Below are 25,878 nucleotides of genomic sequence, written 5' to 3'. Positions count from 1 at the left end.
CCCAGAGCCAGCGCTGGGGCTGTGTTCCAGCTGCAGCGGGTCGTGGCCGTCGCCCACCGGCAGTGCAGCCCGCCTGGGCTGGTGACACGAGGGCACGGAGCGGCAGCAAGTGTGTGTGTGCAGGGAGTGCCGGGAGAGCTGTGATATGTCCTCGGGCGGCAGCCGCTGCGGAGAAGTGATGGGATGGTCTGTGGTATTAACGTTAGGGACAAACCGGGTTTTTCGTGACAGCCAGGTTTCCATGGCGTGCTGTGTTTGGACAGTACGACGTGGAATGTGCTGCATGCAAATGGCTGGGCTTCGGCTCGCTGCATTGGCCCTTGGTCAGAGATCAGTCCCGGCCCTGCTGGAGTCCCGTCTGTGTGTTTGGGCACACAGAACAATTGTGTAGGAAGTCACCTAGGGAGATGCCAGGAGGAAGTGCCGCGGGCAATGTGAGGGCGGCGGGGCCAAGTGGGTGCCAGGTGACGGGCTGTGTTGGAGGTGTGGGCAGTGTGTGCGTGGTGAGCAGGGGCCACGCTGTGGCACAGAGACAGATACGTGCATCTCATAAGTGGGAAAGGAAAATAAAGTAACCTCTCTGGCGACAGATTGTCATGAAACTCAATTTTAAAGAATGTTTCAATCAGAAGGAAAATTAAGAAGCCCATCTGGCACCCACTGTAGTCAGGCACAGCTAGCAGCATGTATGTCATTTGGCCAAATGAGGCCTCAGACATCCCAGGTGAGTTTTGGACTTTTCCATAGAGTTTTTCTAGATTTCATAAAAAGAATAAATGTATGTATGTATGTATTGTGAGACTACGCTGCCTCTGGGAGACCTGAGAGGAAGAACGTACCTTTCCAAGTTTTTATTTAGTAACTGAACAATTGAATAAATACTTAATTTAGCTTATTTGCACGGTGTCTGGAGTGGAAATTGGGAATGATTTTCAGAAGTGTGTCTCATCCTTGCCTGCACCATTTGATGTTCACTGAAAGTACCAGGACGCAGGCCAGGAGGTCCACACCAGGACTGCAGGTCTGAAGGCACTGTGGGTGAACACTGCTCAGAGCATTGCAAGCATTACCAAGAGCCCTTCTGTGCTCCAGAGCAATTAGTGCTATTAATAACTATCAGGAAAAAAAAAAAAAAAAAAAAAAGTTTTAATCTGACACTTTCTATTGAGTTTAGATAAAGATTTTATGGCTTTTCACTTTTTATGAAATGAATGAAAGCTTGATTTTAGCTGAAGTATTCTTGTACTCATGCCATATGCTTTTTGTTAGGTTGTATCCATCACTGTCATAGTGACATACAGCAGGAGCTGTATCTCTCATTTCTCTCTTCTTTTCTCATTTCCACTTGTTCTGATGTGAGTTATTTCTGTGCCATCACCTGGCAGTCACAGACTGTTCTGCTCATTGCTGTTTTCGTCTGTTGGGTCATCACTGCAGATATAGCCTTGCTTGGGACTGTAGGGCATTAAATAAATCATTCCTCCCTCCAAAACTGAAAGTCCAGCAAAACAGAGTTAATAAGAAGAGAATTATAATATATATTTACTGTTAAGACCATCTTAACAATTATTTGATTTGTTTAGCTGGTGGAGCTCCATGTTTTTTTTGTCCCAGAGGAAGTGTGGAACTTCAAGCTGAATACAGTTTCTGTGGCTCTTGCCAGCAAATTCATCTCAGCTGGGTTTATAAGGTGAGCACACTCTTACTCCCAAATGTGATAACACCTATAAAACTTGGTTGGTCCTCTCTCTTGTCTTGCAGTCATCTGGTCTTTGTTGTCTAGCTGTTGCTCTGTAAGCGTTAGGGTTAAGCGCCAAGTATAATTATGCCTGTTAGAAGAGGCTTGTTCTCTACTCATCTCTGGAGAATAAGTGATGCCTGTCTATTTCATAGAATTATTAAGGTTGGAAAAGACCACTAAGTTTACCAAGTCCAACCACCCACCCATCCCCTCCATGCCCGATAACCACGTCCCTCAGTTTCTTGAACTTCCAAAGACAGTAACTCTACTACCTCCCTGGGCATCCTGTTCTAACGCCTCACCCCTCTTTCAGAGAAGAAATTTTTCCTAATATCCAACCTGAAACAATTAAGAGCCATTACCTCTCATTCTGGTTCTGTTTGCACTGTACCAGGCCAATGCAGCCCTTGATTTAAACCATTGAAATGTACTTTCAGAGCAGTGCTAGTATTGCTGCAGAATATTTTCTGTTGTAAAATCACAGTCTTATGCTTCTGGAGTTTGACTATTAAAATCTTGAATTCTTTTCCATGGTGTACCAGCTTTGAGATGGAGTGGCTCAGTGGAGGTGGGAAAGCCTGTCACTGAGCCCTCTTCATCTAAAGAGAAAGATTAAGCCACATACCTAAAAGGGATGCATTAGAGCCTGAGAAACCATCTGCATATCTTCTTTCTTCTGTAATGTTTCTAAAAGGCTGCCCACAGTGTGTGCTCTCAGATAGCTCTCAGAGGACTTTGTGGAAGAATCCTTTGACAGTTTGGTCTGTGCTCCTAAACACTTTGCTCACAAAATCTGTGTGTGTTTGCCATAGGAAGAAGTTGCAGAGAAAGTCAGATAATGCAAAGGTTTGTGTTGGAATGGAGCTTTTACATGCATCTCCTCTGTTCATGTGCAAAATCTGTCAACTTAGCTGGATTTGCAGGTTTCAACTCATTTAAATTTAAGTTTGTATTGTCCCCTGAAGACAATATATTATGTAACTGAAAAAATTGGCAACAGCCAGGTGTGAGCATTTAGAGCAGAATGTATTCATTCTTGCAGCTTCTTTTGTTGAAATGCTGCTCAAAACCAAATAAAGTAAGTGCACGTATCCACTCTAATGTACAAATCTCCAGTAGAGGTGCAAAATACATAGAAGGAGTGGTAAATCATTTCACGTGTCTGCCCTGCATACTCTGGAGTAAGTTTATTTCATTAAGGCTCAGTTCTGAAGCAACAACTTAAATTAGGATTCTAATTGATTTCAATGAGTTTGTAACACGAGAGAGACATGGATCTATTAGAGCAGGTCCAGAGGGGAGATGATCTGGATATCCTCTCCTGGCTGGAGCTCCTTTCAAGACAAGCTAAGTGATCTGGGCTTGTTCAGCCTAGTAGAGGAGAAGACGGCAGGGAATTATTATTACAGCCTTTCAGCAATGAATGGGGCTTGTAAGAGGGAGGGGGAGAAACTTTTTACAAGGCCCTGTAGTGACTGGACAAGGGATGACAATTTTAACTAAAAAAGGGCAGATTTGAATTAGGTATTAGTGAGCACTTCTTCACAGTGAAGGTGATGAGGCACTGAGCAGGCTGCCCGGAGAAGCTGTGGATGCCCCATCCCTGGAGGTGTTAAAGACCAGGCTGGATGGGGCCCTGGACAGCTTCATCTAGTGGGAGTGACCCTGCTGTGGCAGGAATTGGAACCAAATGGTCTTTGAGGTCCTTTCCAACCCAAGCCATTCTGCAGTTCGGTGACATGTCTAGGTATTTGTTGCATACTAAAGAGTGTAAAGTAATTAATTATTAATTATTCAGTGGTGCAATACAATGCTGCAGTACATAGACTCTAGCGGTAACTAACACTGGACCAGCTTATCACTGTCTTTGAAAACATAAAATATGTTAAGAACCTTCTCTTAGTTTAACCTGGGAGAGGGAACAGCAGCCCTGCCGGTGCAAATCGTGCTGATAGCTCTGCCCATCCAGTTTGGTGATCCTATTACTGTGTGTCAGCTCAACAAAGGACTGCCAGATGTAAGTACAGGCCACTTCCATTAATCATGAAATTAGAGGAAAATATTAAGTGTATAATCATCTGCAGCTCAGGGTTCTTGTTCCCATGAACTTGATTTCTCAGCATACATGATCTTTTATTTATTCCTCATTCCTCACCACAGAACCAATACTTTTGTTATTTCTAGATGAGATTGCTGCAGTAAACTCTAGTTTGCATCATTTTTAAAGGAACACTTTGAAGGAAATGACTCAGTGTGACTAGGCTTCTGTTAGCCAGTGGCAGCAAGTAAGAAATACATCAATATATGTTCATAGCAGCTGCACTAGCAAACATTTTTCAATTAATTTCTGTTGTGTATTCCAGGTTCTATATACCTTTTCTTCTGTGATACATTATCATAGTTACTTGACTGTTTTCCTTGCTGTTCATACATACCTTAGATTTAGATTTCTCTGCTCGTTTGAAAGGGCATTATCAGTAAAGGATGCACAATTTTAGAATTGCCTCTAAAAGAGTTTGCAATTTTTGGATTTCAGCAGATAGTTCAAAGGACATATCTTCTTTGAGAAATCAGTTTGAGAAAAGGTTAGAGGAGACATATTTGAATTACAGATCATTTCTCTTCTCGCATACGGCCCTGACAGGGTGTGTGTTGAATTATGTTTTCATCTTTCACATATTTCTTTATACACTTGAAATAAATGACATTAGGGCCAAAATCTGCATCGGATGTGGGCAAAAAGTGGATAGCAAAGAAATAAGCAGAAGCTAAATGTTCAGGGACAAAGTAGGATGGCCTAGATATGTCCACTCTGCAGACTGCTTGGCCCTGGGTGTCCTGAGCTCCTGTGCTCCAAGGCAGAATTATAATCCTGAGGAGGGTCCTTTGAGTCCCATGTGTGAAATAACATGTAGGAAACATTGTAGCTCACTGAAACACAGTTTTTATTGCGTGCAACTGGGGGTGTTTTACATATAATGGATGTGAAATGAAGGCATAGAGTGCAACTTTGCTGGGTCAGTGCTGAAGATCAGATGCCCAAGATGAAGGGTTGGTATGTCCTTGTCCATAGTGTTTACTGAGAACGGTATGTCCCGTACCCCAAGCTGTATCTGAGCATCGCTTGAAGAGTGGCAGCTGGCCTGGCCCAAAACCCTGGTAGGTATGAAATGCTGCTAGGTAATGTACAAACACTTCAGCAGCGTGGATGATAAACAGTCTCAGGCCTGATTTCGTTCTCTGGTTTGTTTTATATGGCAACATAGAAGCAATTAGAACTGCTCATGTTGTGATGCAGAGCTTTTGTGTGACTTTTGCACATTTGGTTTCAATCTGTGGAGGTGCACATTTATTATTGGAATTGAATGCACCCCTCAGCAAGTTTGCAGATGACACCAAGCTGAGCACTGTGGTTGATACTCTGGAGGGAAGGGAAGCCATTCAGAGGGACCTGGACAGGCGAGGAAGTGGGCCCATGAGAACCTAATGAGGTTCAGCGAGGCCAAGTGCAAGGTGCTGTACTTGGACCAGGGCAATCCGAAAGTATTTATATAAACTGTGGGAAGGTTTCCTTGAGAGCAGTCCTGCAGAGAAGGACTTGGGTGTCCTGATGGACGAGACGCTGGACATGAGCCAGCAGTGTGCATTTGCAGCCCAGAAGGCCAACTGTGTTCTGGGCTGCATTAAAAAAGAGGTGGCCAGCAGGAAGAGGGAGGTGATTGTCCCCCTCTTCTTGGCTCTTGTGAGGCTTCATCTGGAGTACTGCATCCAGGCCTGGGGCCCCTACCACAAAAAAGATGCAGAGCTCTTGGGACAAGTCCAGAGGAGGACCACTGAGATGATCAGAGGGCTGGTGCACCTCTGAAGAAAAGTTGAGGGAACTGGGCTTGTTTAGGTTGGAGAAGAGAAGGCCCTGGGAAGACCTCATTGTGGTCTTCCAGTACTTGAAGAGAACATGTAAAAGGGAGGGGGAAAGACAGTGATAGTGATAGGACAAGGGGGAATAGTTTTAAACAAAGATAGGGGAAGTTTAGAATAGATATTTGGAGGAAGTTTGTCATGCAGTGGTGACGCACTGGAACAGGTTGCTGTGCATGCCCCATCCCTGGAGGCATTTGAGGCCAGGCTGGATGTGGCTCTGGGCAGCCTGGTCTAGTAGTGCCTGGCAACCCTGCCAATGGCAGGGGGGTTGAAACTAGATGATCTTTGAGGTCCTTTTCAACCCAGGCTGAAGATATGATTCTGTAATATGATGATTTTGGTACTGAGTTCATTACTTTGATATTTGCATGATTTCCTGTAGTAGATTAAATTATCTAATTTGTGTTTGCATAAGCTCTCTCATCCTGAAACTATGATAGAAATGTTTACAATACAGTGTTTGGTTTTGATTTAAAATACATTTGCGTGTACATATACACACACCCTACTATAAATTAGTGTTGGAGAAGAGAAAACCAAAGGAATGTGCTTGGCACTTAAAGTGATGAATTATCCTGTTGTCCTTAGTGCTTAAATGTGGATGTCCGACAGTCCACCCAAATGGAAATGTATGACTGTAGTTTCCAATGCTTTTGTTATTCATTCCTAAAGGATTCCTAAAGGAATCCTTTTCAAATTTCAGACACTCTCATATACTCGCTTCAAATGGGATTCCTTAAGTATGAATATTGCTAGCTGATGTTATGACAGCCTTTGTTATACAGTCTACCATAACATGATACAAAGTACTGATTTCTACCACACCAAACATCTCTACCTATAAGTAATAAGGTACTGTTTCAGAAAACAGTTCCCTTTTTTGTTCATTCTTTCCATGCAAACCAATATTTAAATATCATTATCTTTCCCCTCTTACTAGCTAGCCATCATTGTTTGATCTTACAGATGTATTAATGAATAACTACATTCTAGGGTGTCTCCTCACACTACATTAAGAATGCTACGGGAGAAGCTTGGAGAGTACCTGGGTGGAGTTGCAGTTGCAGACAAATTCCAATTTTTAAAATGCATTGGGAAAAAGCTTGCAGTGGTAAGTTCATTTATATATATACATATATTTTTTTTTTCCTTTAACACACTTCTGCTTTATAATGTAAACTATGGATTTAGTCCCTGTCGTTTAGAAAATATCATAGAATCATATGTAGGTTACTTCAAAAGTAATGCCTCCTGTTTATTTTCATGGAAAATACAACATACACAAAGAGAATAATAACATTATTTGATAGAACAAATTCTCAGCTACACAACACTATTTTTCAGTGTAGTCACCACCATTAGCCAACTGTGTAGATGAGTTTGATTGAGAGAGTCGCTTTTCATTTCATGATATGACAGCTGCTTATGAGCAGTCCAAAACATCGCTTGTCTTTCACGTTGCTGAAATGCACCTCCCACCACTTCTCTGTGGTCACATTCACTGTTTGGTCTCCATAAACATTCAGCTAGCATCAAGGAATGTTAGTGGGTGCCATTGCTTCCTTTTAGAGGAGTTCATTGACACACCTTTGCTTCATCCGTACTTCCATGTCAGATGCCATTCTGACAGACTGCCCCTCTGCTGCCATCTGTCGTATGGCAACAGAATTTAATGGGATATTGGTGAGAAGGTTCAACCTCTACTGCCATCCCACCAACATCCACCTCTGACAATGTGGGCCAACGTAATAAAACAGGAGGCACTACTTTTGGAGCAGCCCTTGTAGAACGACTTGGGTTGGAAGGGACTTTAATCATCATCCATTTCCAACCCCACTGCCTTGGGCAGGGATGCTACCCACTAGGTAACGTTAGGTGCTCTGTCAGCATTCGTTTTTAGATGCGTTCAAGAATGAGCTCTTGTCTGTTTCCCCAAATACAAACACACAGGTGGACAGGAATGTTATCCTTTAAATCATCAAATTAGTTGCAATCCAGTGGAAGATGCTAAGACAATAGGTTAAATGTAACTATTCTAGCTGAATAAAAAATATACCCCCAAGGTCATTATTGCCAGTACATGGTTAGGAGTATGGCATTTGAAGAATTTGCAACAGAGTTGAGTTAAGTCAGAATTCCTTAAAAGGGAGGAACCTGCAACCTGTCCAATAGCCTTTAAAGATCAGTCTCTGAATGAAAGCTTCTCTGAAGGTACATTTAATGTCCTTGAATCAGTCCACTAATACAGCTTGAGGAGGCTTATGCAATCAAAAAACTGTCTCTGAATCATAGTTGTTCCTCACTCTGATTTTCTCTATATTTAGCTATGTTACAAACTATAGCTAAAGTAAATGAACTTGAAAATCAGATTGACTGAAAGTGCATTTGATTAACACACAAAAAACCTATATACTTATGTATGTAGACAGATATATATGTGGATACATGTATATAGATATTAAAGACTTTTTTCACCTGCTTGGAAATGGATTTGGAAATTAATTACAGGGCAGAAAGTTGGTCTTGATTTCATTTATAGTCAATGTCACTAAAATTACCCATATAGAAATCCAAAATAAATACCAAATAATGTGTAAAAAGTAGGTGGAAAGGCTTGAACAGGAGCTTCAGGACTGTGATGCAGCCTAAATCTGAAAATATGCATAAACCTTCAAACATTTCAGATATTTTTAACTGGATGATAGCAACTGAGATGGTATATTTTCTTCCTCACTGTTAGATCTGAGGTAAATGGAGAAATTTTCCAGCTCCCTTGAGAATGACAAGGGATTTAATAACATATTTTGCTTTTAATAGACAATTAAATATATTAGTAGGTACAAGTAAAGGTTTTTAGCAATGAATTAAAGATATAATTTAGCATTGCTTTATATTTGCTTTGTAACAGAGGGTAAAACAATGAACCAAAAAACTAACAATGAACCAAATAACTAGTTTATTTATTGTTAGGGTCATGGTAACCTAATTGAATTACCTCTCCGTGATCAAATATTTATTGAGTTTGTTTATTTTCTCAGTGTTCCATTTCACAACGTTTACAATGTAAACAGTACTGAGATGTAGTCTGCTTGCAAGTGTAGGTCTTTAAATGAAAAATCAACTCCAGCCAAAACTATTTTAATTTGTTCTTCCTTTTATGTAGTTTGTGTCTCATTGCATGGCCATTTTTGAGAACCGAATTTGGCCCCATGTCTAATTCAGTTTTGTTATTTCATTGCTTAATTGCAAGCTCAGAATTTTTATTTTTTTTCTAATGGTGTTTCCTAATGGTCTTTCCAGTTTATATTGATTATCTTTGATTTATTTATTTTATAACAGCTGTTGAAATCTGAAAACATACATCACACAAAGAATAGCAAGGCAATAAATACTATAAGACATAGGAGAATTATAATTTTTTTTTTCTATAGCCACCAAATATGCTGCATTGTTGTATGAGGTGAATAGAGACATTTATGTTAGACTTGGCATTTCTATTCAGAGTTGACTAGAAGCAACTTCTAGTAAAGACGGACTTTCTACTGCTGTCACTGTTGGGTTGAGTCCTTTGAACCACAGCAGAAACACATACGTGTACTCTTGTGTGTCTGATTTAAATTTTGAAACACAGAATAGTTTTAGTGCCATGTCAGAAAAAAGAGAGTAGCATTCTGTTTCTTCTCTCCATCAGGCTGTTGCGGAAGAAAAATGTAGTATGTAAAGACAGAAAATAGAATACAAATTAACAACATTAATTATTAAATGCACAACATTATTGGTAAGAGAAGTATTTTATCAGTTATCTTCTGTTTTTTATCTTCCAGGTGAAAGCAAAGCAAGAAGCAGAGCTGAAACTGAAGTCATTTGCTCCCCCTTATGTACGTATTTTATGGCATTTAAGATATCATTTTCAAAAGCTTTGCACATTTCTTCTTTTATGTCTGGTTAATATACTGCATATTTTAGGCACTGTATCCTGAATTATATTTATTACCTCAAGTGGACTATTTTGAAGATGTTTATCCATTATCATCATCAACACAACAAAGACATCACTTTAATGCAGAAACTAATAGGTATGGTCATGGATCAAGACTTCCTAACCTTCCCCAACAGAAAACTGAAAGCAAACAATTTTTAGAAAACATACAGAGCAGTCATCAGCTAGAAAATCAGAAAGTGTACAGTCCTGCAGCACGGTCTGAGAAGGAATCTCTTCCCATATTGCATATGAGTCATGAGCAAGACCACAACATGATTACAGAAACACAGGCACAGTTCAGAGTGAAAGGTATGTTTAACCAGTGCAGTGAAGAAAAAGAACTATTATAGTTAACATTTACCATGAAATAATATTTCTCTTTTCTATATGAATTATTTTGTAGATCAAATTGGATCCAAGGGATCTCTCTTCACAGCAAGTCTTTTAAATCCTGTAGATCAAGGGACTGGAAAAAGCTGTACAGGACAAAAGAACTCCCAGCATAGCCATCTCAGCCGGGATCCAAAAGAGCCCCCTGCTCCTAAGTGGAATGACAAAGCCAAAGGGACTGCTCTTACTCTTCATGTAAACCACAGTGATGAACAAGACCAAAATAACCAAACACATCAAAATCACATGATGTATCCAAAGGGTACGGTTCACTGTCATCTTGTTGCTCAACCAAGCTTTCTAGAAAATTGGCAGAGCAAAGCTAAATTTAAAAACATCAGTTGGTACAGCATAAGTTGGAATATTGCTGTCAGAGCAGTACTCTGATTTTTAAAATAATATTATCTTTCAAAGAAGGTAATGATCCTGTAATTCAAAAGCAATTTTAAATGAAAAAAAAATTGTTATCAGGAAACCATGGAAAGCAATTCATTCACTTCATCTTTCATTATTATCCATGGCTATGTTGCTACTGAAGGGAAACGGCTTTCTATGCTCTCTCCTATGTAATGTGGATTTACTGTTATTTAATATTAGTGAACAGTGGCAGTTCTAAAATTGAGAGGCAAGAGAACTCTTTGAATAGACTACAGTGAAGATAGTACAAGAGTATGGAGGGATTTAAAGCTCACATAAACTGGGTAGCAGTTCTGCTCCCAGATAGAAAATGTCTGAGAGACATCTATTGACTATTTCCTATAAAATGGGGTGCCTTAGGATATTGAGGGAAATTGTCTCTAAACTGTTATCTGATGTTCTTAATGGTCCTAAATTTCTAGTAATTACAAATGAAGAAGTGACCAAAGCATTCAAATTGGATTTGAGTGACCATTATTAAATTAGCATCAAAATGATAAAATAAATTATTAGGAAATAATTTTGAAAGACAAATCTTAATATCTGTGTGTAATTTTACAGTTAATATAAAAAGGTGAACCTTCTTTTGTTGCAAATTTTTAACAAGGAATTATTAAAGGAGATTATATTCAATTTTGTCATAGTTATGGGCACTTTACTGATCTCATTTAAAATTATTCTTGATTAATAGTATTTTGAGTAAGAAAACAAAAAAATTGATGTTGTGTTCTTTGAGACATGTCTGAAGAGTGTGTCAGAAAAGGCTTTTCAGTTTCCACTCATAATCCATAAAAAATAGTGTTGTCCCTCCATTATCATGTCAACTGAAGTTTGAAGCCTGTCAATACAGAATACATATATGTGTATTTTCATATATACATGAAAGTTTTCCATAACTTTGTTTTGAATGATGAAGGATGTGGGATTTTGTTGCATAAAGTGTAGGCGAAGTCTGTCAGCAGTTTTCTTCTGAAAGATTTACTGTATACAACTTAAAGCTGATAACATTCAAATGCAGAATGTTTTGCTGGCTTTCTTTACTTTCTTTAGTTTGTCAGAGAATTTCAGTCTCTGAAAGGCAGAAAGTAGTAGGAAATGTAATTTAAATTATTTCTTTATCTGCTGTAATGTTTCTCTAGTAGTCACCAGAATGAGATAGATACAAATTGTTAAAACAAGTGTTTTTTTCATTTATTTATTTCCTAAATCACAAAAACATGATTTACCCCAGAGATAATCTTAAGTATTGAACTGACTTATGGTCAAAAGTGCTTGAAGTTTATGATTGTAATCTATATGTTTTGGTTATCACTATCCTGTCACAGAACTGAACAGCAGGCTAATTACAAACGTGGAAAATAATGATCACCAAAAAGATGGCAAACTAAGAGGAGACAGAACACAGCATTCTGGAATTCTTAGAACACTGGAAGACCAAACCACAGAATACATACACAAAAAAAACCAAAGGTTAGTAAATAATGATTCTGACAAAACAGTGAATACCATCAATTCATGACTAGAAGCTTATTTTACCAGCTTCAAATAAGTGAAAGAAAATGGAAAATAAACCCCACATCATTCCATTAATTATCACATAATTCTTCAATTTTATCTTTAGGTTGCTGCCATACAGAACTAGCAAGTCTGTAACTGTTCTTGGTGAAAACCTGGATGGTGAGGTTTGTTTTTCAAATTAGAATGTTCTTTGCAATGTGGAGCAGTAAGCATAATCCTCCACCTAGAAAAAGGGTGATTTTATAAGACAAGTAACTCATTAGAAATATGAAATGTTTGATGTACATTTTACAGTAACTGAGTAAAGTTAATTCATTCCGTGCTACTTTGGAGATTTGCTAAGGAAAAATCAACTATATTTCTAAATAATGAAATCATGGGAAGTGATACCTTTGGTTATAATCTAATTATATAGTAACCACCTCAATCTTATTAATATCAGCCAATTTATTATTTACAATTTCTTGATAGTGACATTGTATTAACTTTATCAATGGCATTTTCTATAATTTAGTTATTTCCAATGGGATAAATATTAGTTTTATCTCAAGCAAAACATTTCATTAAAAATACAAAATTATTTAAAGCATATGCATGGAATTGTCATAGCATCAGAATAAGGACATATTTAGGAAGACACAGTCTGCAGTCATACAGCCTAATATCTTCACTTTTACTTTGTCACCTGTGAGCTATTATAAGTTCTAGTTTAGAAATGGGCAGTCCAGCTTTTGTTACCCAATGAGCATAGTTTTAAAGCCAGTTATTTCTGGTATCATATGGGTATGTCAGCATCTGGTGGACGTGGACAAGAATATTTAGCAATAGTGTACAACTTGGACCTTGTGTTTTCCTCTGCAGTTTCAGTGTTGACTGTTCTGATTCTGTTGGCAGATGTCCATCTGTTGGGAATTTAGTAATCATTCCTACAGGTAACACAGAATAAAAAAGAAATCGTATTCAGGATCCATTAATCCCTCACAATCACTCAGACCACTCTCAGAATGTATGTTTAATGTACTATTCTGGATTGTAAATCATGTACTTGTCTTTTGACTCACTAGGCAAATGACAACAAGCAAAATGATCCTACTTGTCCAAAAGAATATGCTTCTCCTCCTGGTCTACCTCTTCTGGCAATTTCTGTAAGCCCAGCTCAAGTTCCAACAGTTCAGGCAGAAAGTATGTGCTTCCAAGAAATTTCTGGGGAGTTACCATGTAATCAAGATTGGTTAATGAAGATGGAAATACTTACCTTTTGAAAGAATTTGTGCATATATTTACTCATCAGATTGTTACAAATTTTGTGTTTGGAAAATGGGGGAGATAAGGAGGGAGACTGGGTAAAATACTGTTGGTTTGCATTAGAATGTAGCAAAGATGGTCACTTGCTGATGATCCTCAGTTGGATTATAGGAGAAATACATCAAAAATGTTCGTGATTGACCTATAGTTGCACACTAGTTAAAGTCTGAGATATTATCTTACCTATTTGCCATCTATCGTTTAAGGCAAGATTTTGCTACAGATTTTATCAGAAATATTTTAAGCAGGGAGTAGTCCTCAAGAGGTTTTTTTATCCTTATCTGTCAGGAGTTTTCAATGCATATACATCTAAATAGTTTTTGAAAGTAATTATTCCAATATGTTCCACAGGCATTTAACAGGATTTGTACTGTTTGCATGTATATAAATGCCTGAATGCATGCTGGATTTCTCATTTTCTTCTAATGTGACAGCCATTTCCAAAATTTAGATGGTTTATTAAAATAAAAGATTTTCTACTGCCTATTCTAGCAAAGTTTTTGGCATGATATATGAGGGGTGAATTATAAAAATCTTGATTGATCTTTCCTCCTTGCATTATCCGGATGATTGCTAAATATAATTGTAATATCTTTAGAAAACAAGATGGTAGAACAATTGGAACAAATGAAGAAAGACAGAAGGCTCATGGAAAAAAGCAGAGAAGAGCTGGTCAAAAAAGTGAAAACACTACTGGAGCAAAATAAACTGAACAGATATCGTGGTACACTTTTAATTTATTTTGGAATTTGGAATAATAGAGAAATGCTGAAACCTATGTGGAAATGTTAGTCAAATTCTCTTTCAGTGAGTTTAATTACAGAAAGCACAGCTGGCTAAGCAAGAGCTCTGATAATGAGAAGGCTCATTAGAAGAAATAGTATGGTAGAAAGGCTGAAATGTCTTCTCAAGCACTTCTGTGGCAGTCCTATAAATCTGAAAATACTGTGGCTTTATAAACCAAGTTGTGTCCTGGGTACATACAGCTCCCAAGAGCTACTGCTGGCTGTTGTATGTCAGATCCCAAAACTGCACTCTAAAACTCCCTTTAGCTGATGCTTGCCAAGGTTTTGGCATGTTGATAGCCCTTCTGTTGTAATTGCAAGACTAATGCTTTCTTTTCTTTTTTCTTTTTCCCCTGCTATCTAATGTATTCAGCATATGGCATGCTGAATTAATAAGCCTATCATGGCAAGTCTGACAAATCTTGTTTTTTTTTTTTAACATAGGTAATTATTTCATTGAAATCTCACCTAAATTTTCTTAATAAAATTATTTTGAAGTTTATACTTAAGCTGCTTTCCTGAAGTCACATTCCAGTTCTGCAGAGATTCGGTTTAATTACTGTGATGTTTCTAGAGTACTCTTTGTACTTAAATGCAGCTGAATCACTAGGAATCTCAACTGTTATCTAACTGATATGTAGCTTTGTCAAAGGGAAAAGACGTCCCATTTTTTCCAGTTGTCCTTTGAGGGCATGGCCATGCTGCATTCTACAGCATGGTGAAGCTGTAGTTTGAAAAAGAAAACTTGGTCACTTGAAGGAGAGAATCTGCAGTAGCATGAGTCTGCAAGGCAAGTTCAATTTACGCTGCTAAGATTGTCCTAAATGGTTCCTGCATTCTCTTAAAAAACACTAGCCAGTTAGGTAAATTTAAGATTATTTCACAAGGATTTCAACAGCTTCTCAGGTTCTTTAAGAAGCATTAGTACCTCCAAATTATTTTTATCAGACCCATGCAGTTTCAGAAGAGAGTGCATTCGTATTTTTTCACAAGGTACAAAGGGAAGAGTATGTTCTTTAGGAACAGCAATGCAGTTTGTATTTAATTTCATCCTAAGACTGCCATGCTGACAGTCATTTTTGGTTACATACTATATAGTGTTTGAACAGTGGAACTTTTTTCTGGTAAGTTTCTAATGAAGCAGTTATCCTGCTTTCCTAAATATGCCTTAAGATAAATTTCACACACTGCAGAATAGCAGATGTATGTAGCCATCAGATTGCAACACTGCTATAAGCCAGCTGCTGCTAACACGTAACACAGCTCAAGAAATCATAGTTAAATTTTAAGGTAAATAACTGTTTCCCATAACCCTGGGACTTCTGTTCAAAGTCTCTGGCCCTGCAGAGCTCAAATTCTGCATAAAGCCTTTAATGCTGCTACAGTGATGCTGTGGACTTCAGACTGTGGCAGGTATCCCAATCTTAACAGGTATGGAGGGCTTGCACAGCTGAAATCTGCAGAATTGCCAGGCTGAACAGAATTTTGGGTTTTTGACCTTTTGATATACCTTAAGAGACAGAGAGAGCTTCATGTTGCAAGTCACTGTGTGAAAATTCTAATGCATTTTTAGTGAACGTAATTTTAACTAAGATTTTCACAAATTGCTTTCTTTTTAAAATAAACTTACTGCTGATTTTTAATATCTGCATTGGCCAACTGAGTCCTGTGAGATCAGTTTGTCATTATAGTCTTCAGTAGACCTTAAAATAAGATTAACAAAACCAAACAATATTATATATTCCTATGTAGATCGTGAAGAATGGAAGAAGAAATACTTTGAGGCTAAGAAAGCTACGGTTTCACTGGAGGATGTTTTAAGCAAACTGAGACAAGATTTAGAGCTTTGCCACCAGAAATTACTCTTGCAATTAGAAGCCAGATATTGCCGAAAACAACCAAACAATGCAACAAACGTGAAGGTATGTACTTAAATTATTTAATCTTTTGACACAACCTCTTTCTTGTATAAAATATAAATGAAAGTAACAAATTCATCGTCAACCAGTGACTTCTAAACTAGCTATAACAGTCAAATATTCCTCAGTAACCTGAGGTGTGGCCACTATGAAGTTACTCCATCCTGTTCTTGTTGAAAAGGCTGAAGGCTTGAATCTGAGCTTTTGAGTCTTTCTGCTTTGTGTTTGTACAGCACTGTCTCATGACAGAATATCCTTTTGTTCAGTGCCATCTTTGAGTTGTTCAGTTCTGCATTGCTCTTATAATCCAAAATTTCATGGGAAGAGGTAATGAATTGTAATTATGCTTGAAGAAGAGACATCTCTGAAGTTTTTGAAATGGTTACACTTAGACTGTTGAGCAGCTGTGAGTTTTGTGTTGTGCTGCTGACGTCGAAATAGGGGAAATTCATAGAGGAATTACAAAAAAAAAAAAACAACAAAACCCGAAACGGTAAACGTGCTTCTCAATAGTCACAGCTGCTAATTTCATAAATGCATCATAGAAGCAAGTATATTTGCAAATCTGAGTCTGGACTAGGAAAATATATGAACTGTACGAAGTACATGGAGTATCTTATGCTTGTCTGAAAAGTGGGAGATAATCTATGATTGTACAGTGTATATAAATGCACAGTAACATAAATATCTAAAACATAGAAATGTGAAGTTTTTATACTACATTTTTATTACAAGCTATGTCTAAGTATGCTGACTCCTTTTTGGAGAGTCAGAGTTCTTAGGCTCTTGGGCTGTGCACAAGGAGCCTTTATATATAAGATATGCACAACTTAAACTGCAAAACAATATGCTGTTACTGAGGAGTTCTGATCTGAGAAATGAGAGGGAGAAGGGAGGAAGGCCACTGGCTGCTGAGGAGAGCCGCCCTCTGTTGGCAAGCAGACTGCTTCCAGACCTGGACAAGCAAGCATGCATTGAAGCACAGAAGGATGGAAGAGAGTAGAACTGGAAAGAGTCCAGAGGATTGTTTCTGAGGGGTGAAGTAGCACTCAGGGAATGAAGAGAAGCCTTAATGCTGAACTACATTAAAGTTTTTGGGTTTTGTTTTGTTTTGTTTTTTCATGTAGAATAACAGAATCATCCAGATTACTACAGTGCAGCATGAACTTGATCAACTGAAAAGGAAGCTGGATGATACAAAAATGAAACTCGTAATAGAAATTAAGGTACTCTGCCTTTGTTTTACCTTTTAATTAAAGCAGTCAAAATGTTACTACCTATTAAAATCTTGTCAAACATTAGAAGATCTAAATATTAGTTAAACAGTTGGTATTTTCAAGTTCTTATTGTATTCTTATTCTTATGGTATTAGTTATCATAACTTAGCACTTGAGCCAAATTACTTCAGAGCATGAGGTTAGTAGATGTATTTTTGGAATTGGCATTAAAGCTCTTACTTACACTTTCAAGGTACTATGTTGCAATCTCTTTCATAAGAAGTAATTGAAGAAACATACTAGGTGAGGTATAAAGAAAAAAAAAGGCAGAATGATTTTCCAGGCAAATGCAAGTTGTTGTCAACTGCTTTATTCCATATCAGTGCTGCCTATGGCTCCCTTAGAAAGGAAGATGATGGTAGAGCCCTTCATATTGGATAGCAGTCCAGTGTTGAACGCTTGAAATCTCAGTGCTCTGCATCACAGAGATTGTCTGTGGCACTGAGTAATCTAGGGTGGATATGCTTCCTTCATTGTATTACAAGGAGTAGAAAAAGCAATGAATTCCATGGTTAAAGAAAGACACCACGGCCAAGTGCTAAAACAAAGCTGTCTATCTAATTAGACGTGTAAGATTTTAAAGATAAAAGATGTATCCAGTATTCAGCCGTCCCACACGAAAGTCAGTCAGTCTTAGCTATACAAACACATCAATTCCAAAAACTACTTTAAATTACAATTCCTTAAATGTCTGGTTCTTCTGCAGATGAGAAAGCAGGCAATAGCAGATTTACGAGCACTGAGAGCAGAACTGACACAGAAGAAGATTCATTCAGCTTTAATTCTCCAGTCTGGGAAATCTGGAATTTAAGAGCATGACTCAACAGTAATGTATATGGAAGCTCAGAACATCTGTGTTGCTTTTTGTACGCTCTTAAATTTCTCTTGTAAAAAGGCATCAGCAATGCAAGTGATGTGGAATTTGTACACTAGCCTACTAATGTACTGCAACTCACCTCTTTTTCAATCTCATTACTGAAAGGTTTATCAGCTACGTGAATCTACGTTTTTAACCTAGTCATGTGTCTAAAACAAAACTATTTTTAAAATGTAAACCGGTGAATCATGTGATGTCACATCAGTATGCTGATGATCCTTCATACCTACTAAGCAAATAAACCTAAAATCTAAAGTCTTCTGTTCAGATTTTTGGGGCACACATTTAATTTTTTGATACATGATTAACATACATCTTACACAGAAGTAGAGCAGAAGTAATCTTTGCTTAGCTATTTACTGAAGTGTATTTTAGTCATTATGTGTATAATTGTCTATAAAATATCAATGTATTATTGCTACATTATTAAGTATGAACAAAATCTTTTGGTTCTTTCATATCTAGGTGGTTTTATTTCCTCTCTCAAAGGAAAGCTGCATAAACATTAGCCTTATTCTGTAATTAGTGGAAGATGCAAGCTTTGTCTTCAATAAGTTATAATTACGATCTTGGTGCTACTTAAAGTACTGTACAGTCTGCTTTCCTTTGAGTTCTTTTTCAATAAAGGATTTAATGAAGATTTTAGTGCTAAAGTATTAATATTAAAATGGTGAAGCCAGCTCCGTGTGTCTAATTCAAATTTAATTAGTAGAGTCACTCAAGCAGAGCATGGTTGTACTTTAGTTAGGAGACACTTCTGGGAAGCAGAGAAGCTGTGTGGCTGTAAGCTGTGAAACAAGTCATGCATAAACAGACAACAGCATTTATCAACCTTAGAAGGCCGTGTTTTATTTAATAAAAAAATCCTGTGGACAGCAGACAATCTCTCCATGACTGCTGTTACTTGAACAAGTTACACAATTATTTTATTATTATTATATGAAAAATATTAACTAACTAGAATGAAAATACAATCCCCTTCTATCTCAGGGGAAACACCACATAAAAACAAAGTAAAGACAACTGAGTGGATCTTGTAGTGTGTGGAAAAATATGAAAGATGTATGCAGTTCATTAAATAAGCTGACTTCTAGTTTTGAGGAAGTAGAAAAGTTTGAAGTGGTAGAAAACACCATCCCAGTCCTTTCAATAATAATGCTACCTCTTCAAGATAAAGTCCAAGATTTTTGGCTTTTGAAACTAAAGAGTTTACATGATACACAGATATGGTGAAACTTGTATTTACTGAACGCTCTTTTCTAAGAAGAAGAATGATAAAAACTTTAAGGGCAATTATTTCATGTTACATAATTCCTTTGATGTATGAAAGATTTTCTCTCTAAGCACAAGTTTCACCAAGCTGCACCTAAGCAGCAATCTGCCTATCAGTAATCTGTGTTGAGCCACACTCAGGAATGACTTTGCTGAAATACAGGTTGGGCTGGGAAGTCAGAAAGCTGAGTATGCAACTATGTGACCATAGGCTGATTACCTGCTGCACCAGGCAGCCTTTGCACAAGACCATTGTTATATGGGCCCTGTAAATTCACTTGGTCTTGTTACCAGATACACGCTAGGTTTGAGCTTTAGGTAGCTTACTATTGTTTTGAAAAATGAAAAAGATGAGAAGTCTTTTAAAGTGCCCAGGTAAAGCAACCTTGGAACTTTACAGAGAATGAAAATACAGTTTTACATACAAAGTAGCAAGATGAATTTCAGTAGTTCTCAAAGTTTTGATTGCAATCATGGTGTATTTATAAAAAGTCACAATCTGTCATGCTATATGCATCATCAGAAATGACCAATTGTCATAATCCTAAATCAAGTAGTTCACGATTTCATGTACTTACTTATGGTGTCAGGGCTTGCCACATTGCTTCAGTTTGTTTTTCTGCTACAGCTTCCCTGGAATAGTCAAGACTGTTTCCATTCCACATGCCAATGCCCCTTAGGCCTCGATTCTTCACATATGCTGCTTTTAGAGAGATGCTGTGAGGGTCATCATACCATACTTGGTGGAAGTGACCAAGAGAATCCTAAAAAAACATGCAAACAGATAATGTCAGTATACACTTACCTATATAAATATGATATATTAAAGTTAATTGAGTTTTATTATACTTTCTATTCAATACAGTGAAAAGTACAATTATAAGGTTGGATATACAAGCTATGTGTATTTATATTACAATGCTTTCCTGATTTATGGTTGTTTCTCACACAGGACAATTTAAAAAATTAAGTCAAATACTTGGCTATAATTTTACATAGAGAATTTAAGTTATAAAAAAGTGATGCATTTTAACTGAAGTTAGAGGAAAAGACCTAACTAATCTCTAATGTTTCCTGTTAACTATAGCTATGATCTCAGACATGCTATCTAAACTAGCAGGTAAATTTAGTTAGAAACTATGATGTCCCTTTTTTCCAGCAATAAATGGTTTTAGAGGTAGTTGTAAAACTCTTAGGAAAGTTATGTGGTCTTTACCTGGTCACTGCTTAACACCTTCTGATCTTATATAACTTACACTGAAAGTTCTGCCCAAAGAAACCAGCAGTGGTGTTCATGTTCAGTACAATCATTGGTGGACCCTTTTAGTAGTTCTATGTAGAAATCAAATGCAGAAACGAACACCCAAGCCACTAGTTTAGAAAAACTTAAGAGCATCCTAGAATCTCTTTTGGTTTAAATTGGTCCTCAACATCAGAAATCTGTAACAGTGAAGATTCAAGCTAAAGGATTTCTTTGAACAAAATACCCTTTTTGACATGATACTTTTCCTCTCAAGAATAGCTGTGGAGCAGTGAAAACCTTCATTACTCCTGTAATCTCAGTCACCACATCCTCTTTTCAGACAAGAAACAGAGGAGATGGAAATCCAGTCATCAACTACACGGGGGAAAAAAAGAGAGACTAGAAAACACAAATGTCTAACTCTGAAAATTTTATAGTCAAAGAACTATGGCTCACAAACAAGTAGTTCACAACGTGTGGTGTTTTATGAAGAGACACATACCTTGTATTCATAAAATGGAGAGTTTTGTACCTCATCCCATAGTGCTCCTGAAATAGAACTGTTCACCTGCTTCATTATCGCTCCATACGGCACCTGATGCCCTGCAGCATCACTGCAAGGGGCACCACGGAATGGTACTTTAGAAAGGGAACAAACATGATCCTGAAGGAAAAGAAAAAGCAGAAGGCTCGAGTTTCACATTACAGTGTTATTGAACTCCCAAACAGCAGTACAGACAAGAACAAAGTCACAAAAGGCTCTGGGAGTACAAAACTCCCAGATTCAAGTAGATCTTCAAGTATCTGTGCTAGTCATGTTGTTTCTAGACAGGAGTAAATTCAAACAGTTGCATTTTGTTTAAACCCTAGTGTTACAGGATGGGTTGGTTCTCATTCAACTTACACAACTGTCTTATCTATTTCCCTTCCAATTCTAATTCACTCTTACATTTTTTTCTTAAGTACAGTGTAGTTTGAGATTCCATGATTTATCCATATGCTGCTCTACTGCAACAGCTACAGGTTTACTGTTGTTTGTTGCAGCTAATTAAGCAGGAAGCTTAATCACTGTGTTGAAAAGGCAGATACAAGCATTGCAGAGACTACTTTGGACACATCTCATCTCATACAGATAGCATCTATAGCTCTTTAGTCAGTCAAACATGTTGCTTGGGTATTACAGGGTTCAGGTTACCAATAAGGATGATAACTGCTAAGCAAACAGGGCAAGGAAAGGTCTCAAGTCACAGCATTATGCTATAAGCCATCAGACCACAGTATTTCCTAATCCAAAAACAGGATTACTAGTATCTAGCTGGTTTCTTCCTTAGAAGAAAAGAAAAAAAAAATTAAAAAAAAGTAAAAAAAAAAAAAGTATTATTCATTTGCAGTTATACATTTAATCTTACCTCGGATAGGTTTAGGCACACATAATCATAGCCATACCAGGGGACACCCATCACAAGCTTCTTAGGATCAATGCCCATAGTAATGTACTCTTCATACCCTAGTTTTGATGGAAGGAAAAATTAAAATGCATTAATGCATTTTCCAAACTGACTTATAGCCATAGTTAGCACAGGACTTGCATGATCCCTGGACAGAAACTAAGGTGTAAGCTCCTACCAGCACAGTCCCAAATTGGCTCTGTTCAAACTCTTCCAGTTACCAGTAGCAGTCTTCTCAGCAGAGCTGATAAGCATTAACATATTCACAGTAATTCACACTATCCTCTCTAGGTATTTCTTAGCAAAAAACAACAACAACAACAACAAAATCCAGACAGCCCCGGATTGATCAGATTGATGATTCTCATTTGTCTCTCAGCTCGCCTGTGCTGACAGTCCATTATGGAACTGTGTGGGGAGCCAGATCAGAGAACTGATTCCAATTTAAAATCACTGCTTCTCTTTTATCCTCATTTTTAAACAATTCTATCTGTTCTGTAATCCAGCTCACTGTGTATGTGCATGAACAGTTGCACCAGCAGAAAACAAATCTACACTGTTGCCAAAGGAATCATTTCTTAAACTTCATCTTCAAAGGAATCTGCACTGCAAGGATGAGACAAATGCTGCAGGTTCTTTGCAAGCCCAGGCAGACACCATTGATTTGGCTGCCTTTTGTCATGCTAGAAGTGTTCTTCCGCAGCCACAAATGCAAGATGATGATTTTACAAGTGAGAACGCAACCGCTAAAGGTCTATCCTCAGTGTTAGAGGGATCTGAGATGGTATTTTCCCAGCAGGACAACATGTATTTAAGGCTACTAGAAAACCTCAGTACAATCAAAAAATATTTCTAAGAAAAGGCAATCTTTTCTAACCATTCACATTGTGAATATACAAATATTTAAATTTCTGGACAGGTCCTGTCCTCACCAACTAAAGTCTGAAGGTAAGGAGCATTGGCTTTTGCAATACAGTCGGTCCAGATCTGGCTCTGCTCATCATAAGACATCACAAATAAGAAATCACAGGCAGCTGCAATCCCAGTGTAGTTGTAGCACCTCTTATCGATGCACGCAGGAGACCAGGCCACGTCAAATGTTACCTCAAGGAAGATCACATGTTAGTATCATGCATGGCAATTTGGCAGTCGCTTTCTGCTTACAAAGAGCTGTAACTTTTAAAGACAGTATTTCCCAAACGTTGCACAGCGTTCAGCACACAGTGATACCAATAAAGTGTAGGAGAAGCTGCTCAGCTGACAAAGCAAACTTTAGATAATAATCAGAGACTGCCATTATTTGTGAATTCAAGACATGCTGTTTTCCTGTTTTTCCACAATTTACCACTTAGTTTTCAAGAACCAAAGAAATTAAAATATAATGTCAAAATCATAAAAAATTTAGAAACCAGTTTACTGTTTTTTCACTAGAAGGCCCTACTTTAAAAGGATTCATTAGGCCGTACTAACTGGCATCTCAGTTATTGACAATAGCATTGTACCTACAAATCTCAGATAAACCCTTCTTCCATTTAAATTCAGATAGGTCAAAGAGGTGATTCTTATGACAGAATATCATATCTAACATCCATAATTAACCACTGATGATAATATCACACATTAGCATATCACACATTAGCTCTGCATGTCTTTTCATATTCACATGCAGTGTTGTTAAAATGCCTTGTATTTCATTAAGTTAAGCTTAATGTTTGCATAAGGTACATTTTCATTACCTGTGATCCTGGAATTTCTTTGTGAAAAGCATCTGTAGTTTCTTTAACAAGATCTGTTAATGCATAATACTCAGGAGAGGTTTCATTAACTTCTTGCTCTATATCTATATTAATTCCATCCATATATTGTTTTTTGGCAAGGTCCACCTGCTGGGATATCCACACTGCTCTTTTAGCCGGGTCAACGATTTCCTTAAGAGGTACATCACCTGGGCAGGAGGGCTCCAAGAGTCAACATGTATTTGTATCACAGTATGGAGAAAAGATTTGTCTTTACTAAGCTAACTGTCACAGCCAGAAAATAAAAATCCCCACAAGTATACTGTGTAAAAATCCCCACAAGTATACTGACATCTATTTCATCCTTGTGCCATTCCTGGATAATAGAAAGGGCTTAATTTATTTTTTTTTTTAAGTATAATTTTAAGAACTCACACCAGGAGAGATTATCGAATTTCTTTAAGACAGATGTGTTTAAAACAAAGTTCCTTTTGGATTTTTTTTCCACAACTTCAATCATCTCCTTCCTTCTGCCTACTACTCTCAGCACTGTACATTTTCTTTCTTGAAGTCAATTGATTTCCTGTATTTCCAGAGAGCCAGGAGAACTGCCTTTTTCTGCTTTGATGCACATGCTTTTACATTTAACCCCTCTTGTTTTCCACACTGTCATCTTTGATCCTGTTTTTGCCTTGACAGATCCTAGACTTGATTACGGCACACATGTGCAGACTGACATGATGAACTTTGCCTTTCTAATGAGCTTTTGCACATGCACTTCCTGAGTATTCATGTTTTCAAACTCACAACACACAAGGATTGATTGAAAAATGCTAAAAATGCTAAATATAACTTGCAACCACTGTCTTTACCCTGTCTTCTGGGTATTGCACACGATATATAGAAGACAGACCCGAGTATTTCTCTTCTACAGGTTTTCCTCCTCTCTTCTTTCCTGCTCTCCTACTGCTGTGATGCTCTCTGTTAGAGATGATGTCACTGGAATGGTTTTGTTATTACTGTGGCACAAAACGAGGTTAATTTTAATACCCTGCATTCCAGCACATGCAAAATGTCAAGGTAAGAGAACCCTGAGTGCACTATCCTCTTAGTAATTAAACTCCTCACTGATTTTTAATACCTTGCATAGCAGCAAATGTGAAATGTCACAGTATTACAGTGCTACGTACGTTATGCTCCTGACAACTTACAAATACCCACACTTGGATGAAGCAGCCCACCTTTCAGTACTACCCTGGCGCCTTTGGAATGAGCAAAGCACAGGAGCTCTGGATCGTATTTCCCGAAAGCCGCCACGGTTGTAATTTTTGACCAGTCATAGGATTTCCAGGCTTCTTTCCCCACATCGAACACAAAGACCTAGAGGTGGTAAGAGGCCATCTCATCAATTCTAAACCCTTCTCCGTTGCAAAGCACGACTTTTTGCTGGACCAGCGCAGGGAGCCAAGAGCTGAGATGCCCAGGGCTGCTCACGGCCACCACCAGAGCCCCAAACACCAGGCTCGCCCCGGACAGCCAAGGTCACCCCGCACTGCCACCACTCCCCCCCGCCAGCCGGCCCGCAGGATCAGCTCCAGCAGCACCGGGACGCGCACCTCGAAGCCGCCGCTGCCCGCGATGGGCTGGCAGAGCCGCGGGTCCTGGCAGGGACACGCAGCTGCGCAGCCCAGCAGCTGCAGGAGGCCCAGCAGCAACAGCAGCCCCGCACACCCCCGGCACGCCATGTCACATCCCGCTGCTCGCTCCGCTTCCGCGGGCTTGCAGCTCCTCCCCGCAGGGCCGGGCCGGGTCAGGGCTGGAGGGTTCTGATTGGGGCGGTACGCGTGCAGGAGGAAATGATAATCTCCACTGAGGTGCTTTTAAAGAGCAGTGTTTTATTAAAAGATGAAACCGGCTTAAGGGAATCCGCAGTTATTGTGAGGAGCTGAAAATAACTGCGGAGGAAAACAGCGTAATGTGAAGCAGGCTCGGCCTCGGCTTTGCCGGCCAACACGGTTGTGTCCGCAGTTCCGCAGTGAGCGCTAAC

The 25,878-nt window shown here is 38.4% G+C and overlaps 2 protein-coding genes across 3 annotated transcripts; one reads left to right on the top strand and one right to left on the bottom strand.

The window, feature by feature from the left end:
* Positions 1–45: 45 nt before the first annotated feature.
* On the top strand, positions 46–18,387 carry SPATA1 (spermatogenesis associated 1). Its single transcript, XM_042819303.1, has 13 exons — positions 46–724; positions 1,584–1,690; positions 6,656–6,773; positions 9,487–9,540; positions 9,629–9,953; positions 10,048–10,296; positions 11,777–11,921; positions 12,073–12,133; positions 13,034–13,151; positions 13,873–13,998; positions 15,812–15,981; positions 17,106–17,204; positions 17,962–18,387. The coding sequence occupies exons 1-13, from the start codon at positions 617–619 to the stop codon at positions 18,064–18,066; spliced, it is 1,785 nt and encodes a 594-aa protein (XP_042675237.1). The 5' UTR covers positions 46–616; the 3' UTR covers positions 18,067–18,387.
* On the bottom strand, positions 11,621–25,604 carry CTBS (chitobiase). Of its 2 annotated transcripts, none has more exons than XM_042819301.1 (8): positions 25,448–25,604; positions 25,073–25,211; positions 23,832–24,040; positions 23,028–23,199; positions 22,057–22,154; positions 21,150–21,311; positions 19,983–20,168; positions 11,621–12,895 (listed from the first exon to the last, which is right to left on the bottom strand). In XM_042819301.1, the coding sequence occupies exons 1-7, from the start codon at positions 25,574–25,576 to the stop codon at positions 19,983–19,985; spliced, it is 1,095 nt and encodes a 364-aa protein (XP_042675235.1). In that variant the 5' UTR covers positions 25,577–25,604; the 3' UTR covers positions 11,621–12,895. The 2 variants fall into 2 exon arrangements, with proteins under 2 accessions (XP_042675235.1, XP_042675236.1); XM_042819302.1 differs by lacking the exon at positions 11,621–12,895 and adding an exon at positions 16,004–18,055.
* Between the last annotated feature and the right edge of the window lie 274 nt (positions 25,605–25,878).

The sequence above is a fragment of the Centrocercus urophasianus genome, unplaced genomic scaffold (assembly GCF_019232065.1).
Source record: "Centrocercus urophasianus isolate 14NV4802_14NV808 unplaced genomic scaffold, USGS_Curo_1.0 seq_18, whole genome shotgun sequence".
Classification (NCBI taxonomy): Eukaryota; Metazoa; Chordata; class Aves; order Galliformes; family Phasianidae; genus Centrocercus; species Centrocercus urophasianus.
Note: the sequence above shows the minus strand (reverse complement) of the source record. Positions and strands in the feature narration are given on the sequence as shown.

What these genes read in the sequence shown, in the direction of transcription:
- SPATA1 (XM_042819303.1), top strand. Translation starts at nt 617, where the DNA reads ATGTTTCAATCAGAAGGAAAATTAAGAAGCCCATCTGGCACCCACTGT. An exon ending in TGAGGCCTCAGACATCCCAG is followed by an intron (nt 725 to 1,583) that starts GTGAGTTTTGGA and finishes TGATTTGTTTAG; the next exon opens with CTGGTGGAGCTCCATGTTTT. An exon ending in TCACATGATGTATCCAAAGG is followed by an intron (nt 10,297 to 11,776) that starts GTACGGTTCACT and finishes ATCCTGTCACAG; the next exon opens with AACTGAACAGCAGGCTAATT.
- CTBS (XM_042819301.1), bottom strand. Translation starts at nt 25,576, where the DNA reads ATGGCGTGCCGGGGGTGTGCGGGGCTGCTGTTGCTGCTGGGCCTCCTG. An exon ending in AAGAAATTCCAGGATCACAG is followed by an intron (nt 23,200 to 23,831) that starts GTAATGAAAATG and finishes ATCTTCCTTGAG; the next exon opens with GTAACATTTGACGTGGCCTG. An exon ending in TGTGCCTAAACCTATCCGAG is followed by an intron (nt 21,312 to 22,056) that starts GTAAGATTAAAT and finishes CTTTTCCTTCAG; the next exon opens with GATCATGTTTGTTCCCTTTC.